Raw genomic sequence first — 13,453 nt, forward strand, 5'->3', positions numbered from 1 at the left:
TTTTTCCTACTGGCAACTGACAGCTGGCAGATACAGTATTAATGATGGTAGACCAAGTTCCGTAGTATTTACAAATTGATATGTGCCTTATGTGAGATCCATTTGCACATCTTACTTTAAAACAAGTGCAGAAAGTGAATTTCCTCATACTACCCAAAGGGAAACTCCTGTTTGTTAGTTTGGCAAAGGGGGCATTGAGAAGTGATTGCATATATGTATGTGCATCATGAACAATTCCTGTACTTTCTGTAGCGAAAAAGGACCATTGTTTCTTGAGGGTAACAGCAATGTGGTCACTTGCAGCCTTCAGCACTTGCAGATGTTCTTAAATAACTCCCCTGGCTCGCCAGTCTGTTCAGCATGGAGAGCTAACAACTTGCTTCTATAGCTCCTGTGCACTCATTCAATGGCACCTTTGTCCCATGAAAGCAGCAGTCTCTGACTCGTTTCATTTTTCTTGCCTCACCTTAACTTCATTCAGACTTCACAAAACCACCAGATAGCTCTGTTGGACAAATCTTGCCTTTCAAGAGGAGCAGCAAGAAAACCAGTTCAGGTGTAGGGCTTGGGCTTTATTAATTAAATGTGTCTGCCTGTGTTAGGGGGGACTCGATTCAGTGACTCAGACAAGTTCCTTCTGGACCCATGGCCCTAAGTTCAAGGAAAAGCTTGGTTGTTAGGGCAAGGTACAGCACAAAGGGAGGTTAAAATGCACTGGCATGTTTTGTGGGCTTTCCTCCACTTTGCTTGCCAATTGCATTCCATCACTCACTTGTCCTGCACCTTTTTAATCTTATTTGCTAAATTAACTCTTGCCTACTTCTCTTCATTCTTTCCCGTTTGATGTTCATTAGGCCAGTAATTACTTTTAATTCAGTGTTTATGAACTGAGGCTGGTATTTATAAACCTTAGTGCCAGCAGTTCAACAGTTGTTCTTAGATGTCCAAGAGAAAGTCAAAGCTGTTGACATAAGTAGGAGTCATGAACTCTTAATGTATAAAAATCCTGTGCTGCAGTTTGCACGCTGCAGTGAGTGGTGAGGAGGAGATATCTGTTGGGCTTTTGGCCAGTTGGTTATTCTCACGGCTCATTGCGGGTAGGAGAATAGCTTTAAAGGCTATTTCCCCGCTGGCAGCTGCAGCCATGCTGATGAGAAAACAGGGCAGTTTACACCGTCTGGCTGCGGCAAAGTTCAGCTTCCCGGTTAGTCACCTCAGCTACCCAGTCCCTTGGCCACTCAAGTCTGCAAGCTGAAAAGAAGTGACAAATGGGGAGGGAGACTAAAAAGGATGTACATGTGGGCTGACATAAAAAAAATAAGGGAATAATCCCTAGATCGTTATCTTACTTAATTACAAGCTTTGGTTAGATTTATTGCAAAAATATAACAGAAAATGTCCTTGAGTTCCCTGCCTTTGAATTTGCCCACTGGTACATTTCCATTCCTCGCCTTTTGTCCTCACCGTGCTCACGTGTTGCAGCACCTCATGGTGTGTTCAAACATCGGTGTCTGATGGGGCAAACTGTGCCCATTGTGCCGTATTATCCCTAGGTGCAAAAGTTACAACCCCATTGGCAACTTTGTGGCTGTGTTAGGAGTATGCGGAGTAGGACTTACTTGGCAGACACAAAAAGAAGGTAATTGAGAGTTTTCATCCTAGCACATTCCTCTAGTAATCTAAAACCGATACCAAATGTCATAGGACTCTCAATAGTATTTGAAGAGCCAGTAATCTGCAATAATAATGAAACAACATGTCTTATGAGGAACAAAAGTATGTAAGATTTTTCATATGTATTTATATCATCTGTTTTTATGTAGGTGTATTCATGCTTACGTGATCAGAATTGGTATATAATAACTGTATTACAGACTAAATTATGTAACAACTTTCTTCATTTCAAGTTAGGCTTAGTTTCTGAGCTAGCTACTTAAAACTTCTACTGTAGTGCAAGTCAGATTAAACCACAGTTTACATAGTTTTTTGTTAAAATTTTTCATTTTGTTGACAATTAGCTTTCACAAATCTGTCACCCGTAGCACATTTAAATATTGGGCAGATACAAACATAACTTTTTGTGATGAGGTTCACTTCAAAGAAAAAAAGCTTTACTCAGAGGATAGTGAGGCACTGGAACAGGTTGCCCAGAGAAGTTGTGGATGCCCCATCTCTGGAAGTGTTAATGGCCAGATTGGGTGGGGCCCTGAGCAACTTGGCCTAGTGGAAGGTGTCTCTCCCCACGACAGTGCAGTTGGAAATAGATGATCTTGAAGGTCCCTTCAAGCCCAAGCCTTCTTGTGATTCTGTGAAAAAAATGAAGTATTAATGAAACACATAATAATAACCTCATGCTTTTAAGAAGGAACATTAGGAAACAAGGCAGAAGTAACACTTCTTTCCAGTTTTCTGGGACTAAATCAGCTGACTAGATGGCTCAGTTGCTCTTAAATCAAATGCTAGATTATCCCTAATGCTCAGGTACACATTGAATATCATCATGTGTAAGTCGTGATTTTAAAAAGCACAGTCAGAATGGTGCTCTTTCTGCCTAAAATAATTAAATGTTTTGAACAATTTCTAAGTTACTGTGTGTTTGTCTCGTAGGTCACTATTCATTGTCAATAGTCTTTGGTTTGATAAGCAAAAGGTGTTTAATTTACCATACATGAAAGAAATAATAAGCAGTCCAAACATAACCAGCATTACTGAGACACATAAACTGTGCTAGGAGAAAGCTAGTAGAAATAGTACTGTGCAACTGTAAATGCACTATGATTCCAGAAGGGGTTGTTCATCAGCTTACTGAACATATTTTCACTGTATTTTCTTTATGAAGTTCTTTAACATAAAAAAGAAAAACAGCTGAAGGGTAGTTTGTAATCACTCAGTATTCTTTTACTCAGAGGTGGTTCACAGCTAAGACATGAATTAAAATTTAAGACCAACTTTCCCTCGAGTCATCATTCATTTGTGGGGCACTTTCTTTTCAAGAGCCCAGCAATCCATCAGTGCTACTCTATGGCTGCACAGCTCCTGAAGTATCTACAGCCCTCCCATTTTTCATTGTTAACTCAGTCCTTTTACTAGAGTCAGAGAACACTGTAACATAAGAAAGATGGCAAAATGGGAACTTTAACTGTGACTTTTGGGCCTTCTCTCTAGGTGAACTGGGCCTACTGAACTGTTCATGATCTCTAGAGGAAGGCTGTGATACCTGTTGTCCAGGTCCATGGCTAGCCAGAATTGAGTAGGAATTAATACCTTTCTCGAAAATCGTGTTACAAGACCCAGAAAGTGTCCTGTCTCTGACACTGCAGTACAGGAGAGCACAAGCTAACAAACTGCAGCAGTTGGCTCTTTAAATAAATAACTGTGAATTCCCTTATTTCATCCAACCAAACAAAATAAACACATTTTTACACAAATCTCCACGTGTCTTTCCCCTTCCTACGCTTCCCTTGCGGAGTCAGACATCTCTCCAGTTTTGCTCTGTACTCCAGCTGCCTTCAGTGTCTCTCACCAGTTACTAATCCTGTGTGGTATTTCATGAGTAAGAAGAAATGTCTTTTTCTCTACATTACTTCTGAAGTTTGTCTCTGGATTTGTCCCTTGGCACAAGTAACCCCCCCAGTTCCTCTCAGCACTATCCCAAGTCACACTTGTGCCCCATATTTTCCCCCATGCCTGTCTCTTCATTTCCTCTCCCTCCCCATATGTGGATTGTTCTTTCTTCCCTTTGAAGGGCAGCAATCAGCATAAGAGGGAAGGCAAGTCACCTACCTTTCTGCTCTCCTCTTGTTTCCTGTCTCTTTGGCACAAAACCTAACTCTGGTGGGTTGATTTTGGCTGTCTGCCAGGCATACACCCAGCCACTCTCACACTCCCCCTCATCATAATAGTGGGAAAGATAAAGTGGAAGAGCTCAAGGGTCAAGATAAAGACGGGGAGATCACTTATCAATTACCATCACAGACAAAGAATACTCAATGTGGGAAAAATAATTTATTGCTAATTAAAAGTAGATTAGGTTGGTGAAAACCACCACCCCCAACCCCCTTTTCCAGGGCTCAACTTTACTTCTTGATTTCCAGCTCTTCTCCCTCCCCCATCCCAGGGGGATAGGGAATGGGGACTGGGGATTGTGGTTAGTACGTAATGGTTCCTCTCTGCTACTCTTCCTCCTCACACTGTTCCCTTACTCCAGTGTGGGTTCCCTATAAATAGCAGTTCCCATCAGCACAGCCTGGTCCACAGTGGTCTTTTCTAGGGGCTGCAGGGGAACTTCTGCACCACTATGAAGAACCTCCTCCCCCCAGTCTCTTCTCATGTTGGTGCCTGCAGAGCTGTTTCACAGAATCACAGAATTGTTAGGGTTGGAAGGGACCTCTGGATATCATCTAGTCCAACCCCCTTGCCAGGGCAGGGTCACCTAGAGCAGGTTACACAGGAACACATCCAGGTGGGTTTTGAATGTCTCCAGAGAGGGAGACTCCACAACTTCCCTGGGCAGCCTGTTCCAGTGCTCTACCACCCTCAGCGTAAAGCGTTCCTCATACTATTTTTTCCTCCCTCCTCTCTTGGCCAGTTTTTTTGCTTTTTCTCAATCCTGTTTTTCCCGAGACACCCTTACCACAGCTGCAGGGCTCAGCCACATCCTGCATTGGGTTGTTGGAGCAGCTCGAACTGGCTGTGTCCAGCACGAGGAGCCCCAGCCACTCTGCACAGAGGCCCCTGCAGCTGCCATTGCCAGCACCTGGGCACTTACTCCATTGCTATACAGTATGGATACTGTAAGCTATGAAGGTATAAAACAGTCTTGCAATTCCTGATATTCAGATATTTGTAAGACCTGAGACTACGGGACTTTCCAAAAAAATTTGACTAGGCCCCCTGATATCAATCACTTGAAAGTTGTTTGCCTGTGTGAAGTTATGTATGTAATGTAGAATGAAGGATCCTTCAGAGGCTGACATCAGTGCTGAGCTGACATCAATGTATGAGAAATCAGGACAGCTGCAGTTTTAGATACCTAAATTTTAGTTGAATGGAGTGACGTGGATTCCATCCTGGTACCTCATGATGAACGCTTGAAATCAGAGATTGCTCCTGGAATTTTGCTGTAAAATGTGTTGTTGAGTGTTCTCTGTTGCACAAAGCAGATGTTACCCTTTCCCTTCACTTTCTGAAGATAGGCAGAGTAAGTAACTTGAGGGTAACCTGAGTTTTTGTTGGATGTTGCATGTACACTTGTATTTTGGTAATGCCAGGTACACTGGCATAGCCTTTGTGAATTCACACACCTGTATGCACTGGTAGTGCTTGCACCCAGCTATGGCACCGCTGGATGACTTTGCCCATCTGTCACCTATTTGGGAAGCTCAGCACAAGCAATGCTACCTGGCCAGAGCAGGCGGATGTGTTGTGCGCCCTGATGTTGTTCTGGGACAAGATTAATTTCAGCACGCTCATATTAATCCGTTATATGTCTCTTTCCAGCACAAATGGACCCCCGAGGCCTATCTCCCAGACAAATTAAAAGTGACAGTGATGATGACGACCTGCCAAATGTGACCTTAGATAGCGTTAATGAAACTGGATCTACAGCGCTCTCCATAGCCAGAGCAGTACAAGAGTAAGTATCATATTCCCAGAGCAAGATGAGTGTTGCTGAGGTGTTCCCAGGCTGATGGAGGCACCGGTGCCACAGGGGTGTCCTCTTGGCTGCGGGCTGCATACCTGCCAGCATCTCTTCCATGTAGCTTTGTTCCCTTCAGGAAGAGATGACTGTATCTCTCATCTCTCATTGTCTTTTCCTTTCTTTCTCTTTGCCCTCATTATTAAGTTGACTTTGAAATTGAAATAGTTTCTTCCCCTTTATTTACTTGCAAAGCTTACAGTGGTTTTATATCCTTTCCAAAGGGAGATCAGGTTAGATTTCCACTTAAAAAACATGAAATTTTTTTCTTGACTAAAAGCAGCATCAAGAAGTGGATTCTAGTTGCTATCAGACAGGAACTAGCTACATTTCTCCTGAAGGACAGTGTTTTTGGAAGAAAATTAGTGAGTGGCTTTGAACGGTTTTTCCATTGCGGTTATTTTTCTATGTGCTTTACTAACTGGACGGACAAATAAGTTCTCAATTTAGTGTCTGCGTTGCTTGTTTGAAAAAAAAGAAACAGTTTATCATGAACATTAGCAATTCTGTAGATATATGAGCTTGTTCAGTCACTGTAGCAGCTGGAAGGGAACCAACTGTGAGGTAAATAAGTATTAATATCCCCATTTTATAGGTGAGGAAAATGAGGTTATGCGTAAAGGTCACCCTGTACCTCTGAAACAGAGCTGGAAATAGAACTAGAGCCTCCAGGCACTGAAGCCTGTGCTAGACCCACAAAACCCATTACTTTATCTGAGAGGTTCAAAATATGGGTATTCTGGACATTATTAAAGAAAAATGCATATAATAAAGACCATTAGACATTGTTATTTTATAAATTATTATGGACACATTTTAATTGTCTCTAACATGGTATCTAAAAACTTTTTTCTTTGTTTTCCTGGACATCAGTAAACAAAACCACTGACATTCCTAAACCATGTTTGAGGAGGAACTGTCTTTTTTTTGTGTGTGTGTTTTCACCAGACTAATTAATACTAATTAATCTTCTAGCCAGGCACAGTAACTGTGAACCTCAAACCTATATTATCCTTAAGCAGGAAGAGATGTTTTTATGGGCAAGGAAATGCAAGGTGTTGGCTCTCGTGATTAGCAGGCTCCCCTTCTGACCGTTATAAAAGAAGGGAAGGTTTCTTTGCCAGTGACATTATTGCTTGAGAGACAGGTCCCTTATGTACTTTGAATTCGCTAGCTGCGACACTAGGCCCTGAAGTGCTGAGTATTTCGTTCTCAGATTACAGCACACATAATAAGCCAGAAAAATAAAACAACCCAGCATGATTTTGCACTAAGTGGTTCTTTCTAATTAATGAAAAAAGGAAGCATGGAGCACTAGCAAATAATTTTGATATATTACTGGCAGGCAGATACTGTTCTCTGTGATGGATATTGCTTGAACACTTAGAGAATTGGTCAAACCATGAAAAGCTTTTTTAGCTTTTCTACAATGCATTCCACAGTTTGTGAAGGTAATGCGTTGAATATTACTTGGCTGGCTCTGGAGCTTCAGAATTGAATTAAGAAATTTAATAATATAACATCAACTCATCCTTGTTACAGGTTTTATTTAAACAGTAATCTGTTATTTTATCTCAAAAGCCCCATTAGGAAAATCTAATTTGACTGTGATATACAATTTGTCATCTTTACTTCATTCTCAATCACAGACACCACACATACAGCTGCTGAGCTGAAAAGGAATGTTGGTGCATTACACCAACTTCACTCAATCCATTTCTTCCTTAGTCTGCAATATTGTGCCCTACAGGCAGACTCTATTCTGATTTTAGGCATCTAATACGTACGTTAATATTAGATGTTTAGCAAAAGAGTCTACTGAAAAAGAAACCCGCATTCTACATACCTTTGTTTCAGAAAGGAAAGTGCCTTTGAAGCCTTCCAAAGGGAGATCCTGTGTACTCAATTTCAGTATCTAAACTTAGCAGATGGGAATTTCCTCTGAGGATGTTGAAAGGCACCTACTGTTCTGCTGAATAACTGGGTAGCACAGAGATGTGCATAGTAAGACTACTTCAGTAGTCAGTAAAACATAGGTCCAGGCCAAGTGCCCAAGTGAGGCAGGCTGGCTTCGAGTATAGACAACTGTCCCACAGAGTGTGTTCTTCTCTAAGTGAGCCTGTAAACTATTGTGAATAGTTACACAGTTAACAACAAAAAATACTTTCTTGCGTGTACTGGCTGGGAGGTACAGCATGGCACTTCCAAAGGGATGGCAGCATCCTTTCCTTCAGTACCAGTTACTGTTGTGCGGGCCTGGCTTTGTTAGACACAATACCAAGCCTAGTTTGTAGATGCTAGTAGCAGGTGCAAGACAACAGCTGACCTTTTCCTGGTTGGTTTTCGGACATAAATTAAGTTATTCTGCATAAGGATTATAAATATATATATGTATGTATATATATTTGCCTATTGCCACCTATTCTCCAAGAGAAGTAAGGGATTTCAAATCTTGTGGGGATTTCACTTATCCTGTGGTGGGCATTTGCTTTGTGTTGATCCTGCGTAGCCCCTCATGCCATGTGTGGGGCTGTGGGGATTGCCTTGGTGCCTTGCCTTTCCTTGCCTCCTGGCTTTCCCTGTGCATCCAGCATTCATGTTGCCTACATAGGTATCTGCATCCAAGCTGGCTATCTCACCTCCCTGCATATGGAACGGAGAGCACTTGGTATGTTCAGACGGTAATTCTTTTGACCTGTTCTAGCTGTCTAATTTAGGGAGAGAAAGAGTCCATCCTGTGAGCGCCCGTTCCTCTCCATTGACCGCAGGCAGTGCAGACAGCTGCCTGGGACACACGTCAGCACTGCAGATCTCTAGTGTGAGGGTACAGCAATCCACAGTGCCTGACTGAGGAGTCAGCGTGCCAGAAGCTGGTGGTGACAGCATCATACTGAATGCTCCAGCTTTTTGTCTTGAATCTAAGTCCGCTAGGTGGAGTTAGCCAAGGTTGTAACCACAAGCTGAAGGAAATCAGCTAGTCGGTTTTTGGGGAGAAACTGCTGTTTTAATACTGCCATTTTTAAGCTTTTTGTCTTGGAAATTATATTTATGTGGCTGGGTCACAGGTCAGTTTGGAATGCCTACATGAAAGCTTTGCTTTTCATGTCCTCTAAACCTGGAGGGCATCCACCTGTGTTGCTGCTTTGTTTCGGGTCCACTGTAGTCTTGCAAGAACAAAATTCTTAGCAGTAAAAATTGTGACAATGAAACACTGAGAGCCACATGTTTGGCATTAGTTCTTATTTACACAAACAGAATGTAATTTGCTTGCATATTTGTAAAATAACCAAGTATGACTATTTTTTCTCAGGGAAATTGCTTTCTTGCTGCTAGCTTTATATTGACTGAGCTTCAAGACTTGTCTCTTAGTAGTTCTTTTGGAATGACTTCATAGTCCTCCTTCAGTTCAACAAACCCAATCAATAATGTAAATTTATAGATAAACAAAGTCATTATTTCAGACAGGGTACTTTGGTGAAATTTCTTCATGTGACAGTGCTGCTTTATGGCAGTTGCTATGCCTTGGGAAATATGGACTAAGAACAATTTATTAATCTCAGATCATACGCTCTGGCTGATAATAAATATTGCAGCATTATGGAGATTTCAGTGGGCTTTGCATTGTAAGCAGCATTTCATCCTTTTTGTAGCGTTTTACAAACTCACTTTGACATGTAGCTCTCTAACAAAGAGCAGATTTGCCTCTATGCGCCTGACACCACTGACGCTAATTGCACAGCAAGAATAGCATCATTATATTCAGGGTCAAATCTCAGATATGCTCTAGGAAATCTTTATGAAGCCAAGGGAAGAGAAGGCATTAGTCAATCCCTAGAAGACCGGTAAAACTTTCTAAGGGTCCCCCACAGAGGCAACAAGGTGTTTCCTTGGCCTGGCAACCCTTCCATCCCTAGGCTGCTCTGATGCACTGAGGCTCAGGAGCCATCTCCATGGTATGTAGTAATGCAAACCCTGAACAGGGCATTCATCTCCTTATTTCCCTGCACACTTGTGTGGTAAAATACAGTATTTTACAGCATGCAAATCTCTCTCTATGAATATGCACAACTTGAGGTCTCCTGTGTGCAGAGGCTGAGGGCAGAAGTAGGAGAGGCAGAGGGTGATTTTTAGTATGAACTTTTGATCAATATATCGGTAAAAATTCAGAGATCCAGAAATTCCTCTTTCTCTCTAGACTTTTTTCTCCTTAGGTGTTGTAGGTGGAGGGAACTCCTTTAATGATACCATTTTTTCTTTCAAATGTCAAGGAAAAGAGGAACTGTGCATATAAACTGATGATGCTTCAGGTAGCATATTGGTTTTCTGGGGTAAGGGAGAGACAGAAAATTCAGAGAGGAAATCCCGACTACTTGTAGTTATAGCTGCAGTTAATTCAGAGAAATGGAATTTGTCATTTGTATGTGACTGCTGTGACCTTTAACGGGAACTCTTCTTTGCACTGAGCTGGGTGCCTCTGAGTGCTTGTATGAAAATGAGATTAGGGACTTTGACCCCACCCTTGTTCTCTTTGGCTACTTTATGTGATTGATACATGAAAGCTAACGTGATCATCTTACTTTATTTTTAAATTCACTGGCTTCTATTACTGCAATACAGTAGGAGTTGGTTTTTGATACTACACTAGTGAAAAAGAAATTCCACAGCAGACAGACAGCATAGACACCATACCAATGTACTCTCTTAAATTAGTATATGTTTTTTCAAGTCTTAATTTTTTTGCCCTAGATCTCTTTTTGTCTCCCTCCTCTTCTTAAATGTAAATCAACTTTTGTGGCTTATTTTTATCTCTTTTGAAGTTTGTATCTGTGTTTCCATCAGCTGTTCATTTTCTGCACTGATATAGCCTGCTTTCCTGCTTCAGCTGCAAGCATTGCTGCTATTGTGCTATTCATTATAAGGAACTTTCACCTCAGTTTTTCTTCCACTTGCCGACAAAAGACTTTGTCCTGAGTCTCCAAGAAACTTTAACAAGGTTGTTTTGGCAGTACTTATGTGTACTTCACCTCTCTCTCCTCTGGTACATCCACCCTCCATGAAAAAATGCTCATTTTAAAACTGGCACACAATTGGATACTGGTTTTACAGATGGACAATTGACTAGTAGTGGTCCAGAATTGCCTCAATAAAGGATTTTTTCACTGGAGAATGCTAAGTGGTCTACAGTGAAATTGTGGGAATACGTCAATTTCAATTTTACTTTTCTCATAAAGCATTCCCAAGTCTGGGATGCATTTTTCCACTGCAGTAAGACTTTAGAGCAGAAGATTGCATAGTTGCTGCAATCCTCTTGGAAGAAAATTGGACCACATACTCAGAAAGAACTGTCTGTGGGCCTCCCACCTCCCCATGGGCTGTTACGTGTTTTAGGGCTTCTCCTTGGCCTCCTTTGGAGTCACTCTACAAATTGAACTGACTTAATAAACACTGAGAGAGAGGTATGTATGCAGATATGTAAATGAAAGACACTGGTGGTGTAGAGCCCTACAAGGCAGGCAGTCATCTGTGTTATGGTTGATCCTCCCACTGTGTCATTATTTCAGGGATTTTCTCTTCTAGTTCTGTTTTATTTTTTGGCAGAAGTCTCAAATAAGTATCCTGTGGCAGAAAAGAAGAGATTTCTGCAGTGAAAAGTGTTGCTGGGTTGGAAGCTGGCTAATAACCCAAGGGCACCATTGAGCTGGCAGACGTGTGCTGTGTCTCAGCTAGCTTAGGCAACTTGTGGGCAATGCTGGACTGTCCAATTTGGACATAACTTTGCAGCAAAGTTCATCTCTCCCAATGCAATCTACCTAAAAGTTAGGCTCAAGTATTTTGGATTTCCTCAGTGGAGAGAGATGCATACACCAGTCATCTCATCAGTTGTGATCACCTTTTGGAGGAGTCTGTCTTCCCCAGGAGCTAAAAAAGAAACCTGGACAAGTGGTTTTGGGAGAGTGATAAAATCTCAAATGGCTGAAGATACATATGAGGAAACCCCCTCTATATTATTTTCTAAGGCCATTCTGGAAGTCTGTGACTTAAGAAGAAATTGAGCTAGTACATGTAAGCTTTGGCTTGGTGCAACTACTATAGGGGAAGTTTCTGCTACCTACATGCAATTCAGATAACTCACTGAAGAAGTACTGACTTTTTCTACAGCGTGTTTATATGGCATTTTACAAACTGCTTCCTAGCAGAATCTGAATTCTCAGAAACGTCTACTTGTATATAAAAAATTAATGTGCCTAAAGCTATATTGAAGACTTCTATCCAAGACCTTGAAAGAACTATATACCTTTGGGAATTGCTTTTTTGGGCACTAAGTATGAATCTTGGGTTTCAGTAATCCAGTGAACTTATATTATTCTAAAAAGGTTCTTTTTTTTTTTTTTTTGAATATGTGATATTTGACAAAGGAAAAGTTTAATAATTTGACAGTTGGTTAGTAAAATCAAAGGATGCCATTCTGTGCATGCACTAGTATTTTTGGTGTGAACACTTTTTGATATATGTTTCCAAGCCTTTTACCAGGATAACAGATTTCCCATCAGCCAACAACCACAAGGAACAAGGGCTAGATGAATGACAACTGTAAATCAAAAGCATCTTCTTCAAAGAAGTTGACATCACTGCCTACTTTAAAAGGACTATATTGCTTAAAAGGACAGTGTATCAGGGGCTGGGGGTATTGTCAAGTTGTTCGCTGAAGAAAGCTAATTTGAAAATAAAAGTGCTTTTAGCTTGGTCTACACAAAATCATGTTTTCCCGTTTCCCTTGTAAGAGTAAGTTTCCATGACTATTGAGTAGATGATTGTAGAACAAGGCCATATTGCCATTAGGATGTCTCTTCTCTTGAATCACTTAGAAGGGGTGGCCATTGCTCTTAAATACATATTTTACCCCACCATTGCTAGAAGTAATATTCTCCTTTTGAGAAAAATATTTAAGTGCATAAGCTGGAAGAACTAAGGAATCCTGATTCTGTTAAAGTCCAGAGGAGTTTTACCATCAACTTTGTTTGGTCTAATGATTAATCCTGATACTGTAACAGAAGTCTGGATGCTAAAAAGAAAACCAGTAACTCAACACTTGGGCTATTTTTGGAACCAGTATGATGCAAAGAGAGAGTTATTTGCAATGTGTATTCATTGATACCTTCTGTATGTCTCTTTCATTTCCTTTATACATCACAAGCAAATTTTCTAAACTCTTGTTTCCCAGCTTCAGTTTAGTGTCTATATTGAACTCACATATAAATATCTTCTCAGAAATAAATTAGATTTGTTAATTAATTTAAATTTTACTCTGTGAAATGCCGATCATTTCAAGGTAGTTACCAAACTTTGCCATTATTGGAATTAACATTTCTAAACATGTTTACACAAATTTGCTTTGGAATAAATTGCCACAAAACAATAGCTTACGATTATCATTTGCATAGCACTTTTTATCTTTCAAGTGCTTTGCAAACATTAACTAATTAAATTGTACAGGTCCCCTGTGTGTTCAGATATTATAATTATCCACAGGTTAGCGACTAGCTCAAGGCCATGCAGCAGAGCAGAGAATGAGCTGATATCAGGAATGTCTGCCTCTCACTCCCCTGCTTAATCCACTACAATGTGTTGCTCCAGAGTCATTAGTTGGTAGATATGTGAAATGCATTTTATGGATAGGAAGGTAGACATTCTATAGTTGCTTTAAGAGCATGACACTGAAGAAGGAATTATAAATAACATTATGAATTACTGCTA

General features: G+C 40.8%; 1 protein-coding gene across 6 annotated transcripts in view; it reads left to right on the forward strand.

The window, feature by feature from the left end:
* The window catches only part of KLF12 (Kruppel like factor 12), a 246,814-nt gene that overhangs the window by 162,560 nt on the left and 70,801 nt on the right, over positions 1-13,453 (forward strand). For all 6 annotated transcript variants that reach the window (XM_027713527.2, XM_027713531.2, XM_027713532.2 and 3 more), the window contains one exon: positions 5,500-5,635. In XM_027713527.2, the coding sequence (XP_027569328.1) occupies positions 5,500-5,635 (136 nt within the window). The remainder of the gene's footprint in view (positions 1-5,499; positions 5,636-13,453) is intronic.

This window comes from Pipra filicauda, unplaced genomic scaffold, assembly GCF_003945595.2.
Source record: "Pipra filicauda isolate LSUMZ 115617 unplaced genomic scaffold, ASM394559v2 scaffold39_size4671491_pilon, whole genome shotgun sequence".
Classification (NCBI taxonomy): Eukaryota; Metazoa; Chordata; class Aves; order Passeriformes; family Pipridae; genus Pipra; species Pipra filicauda.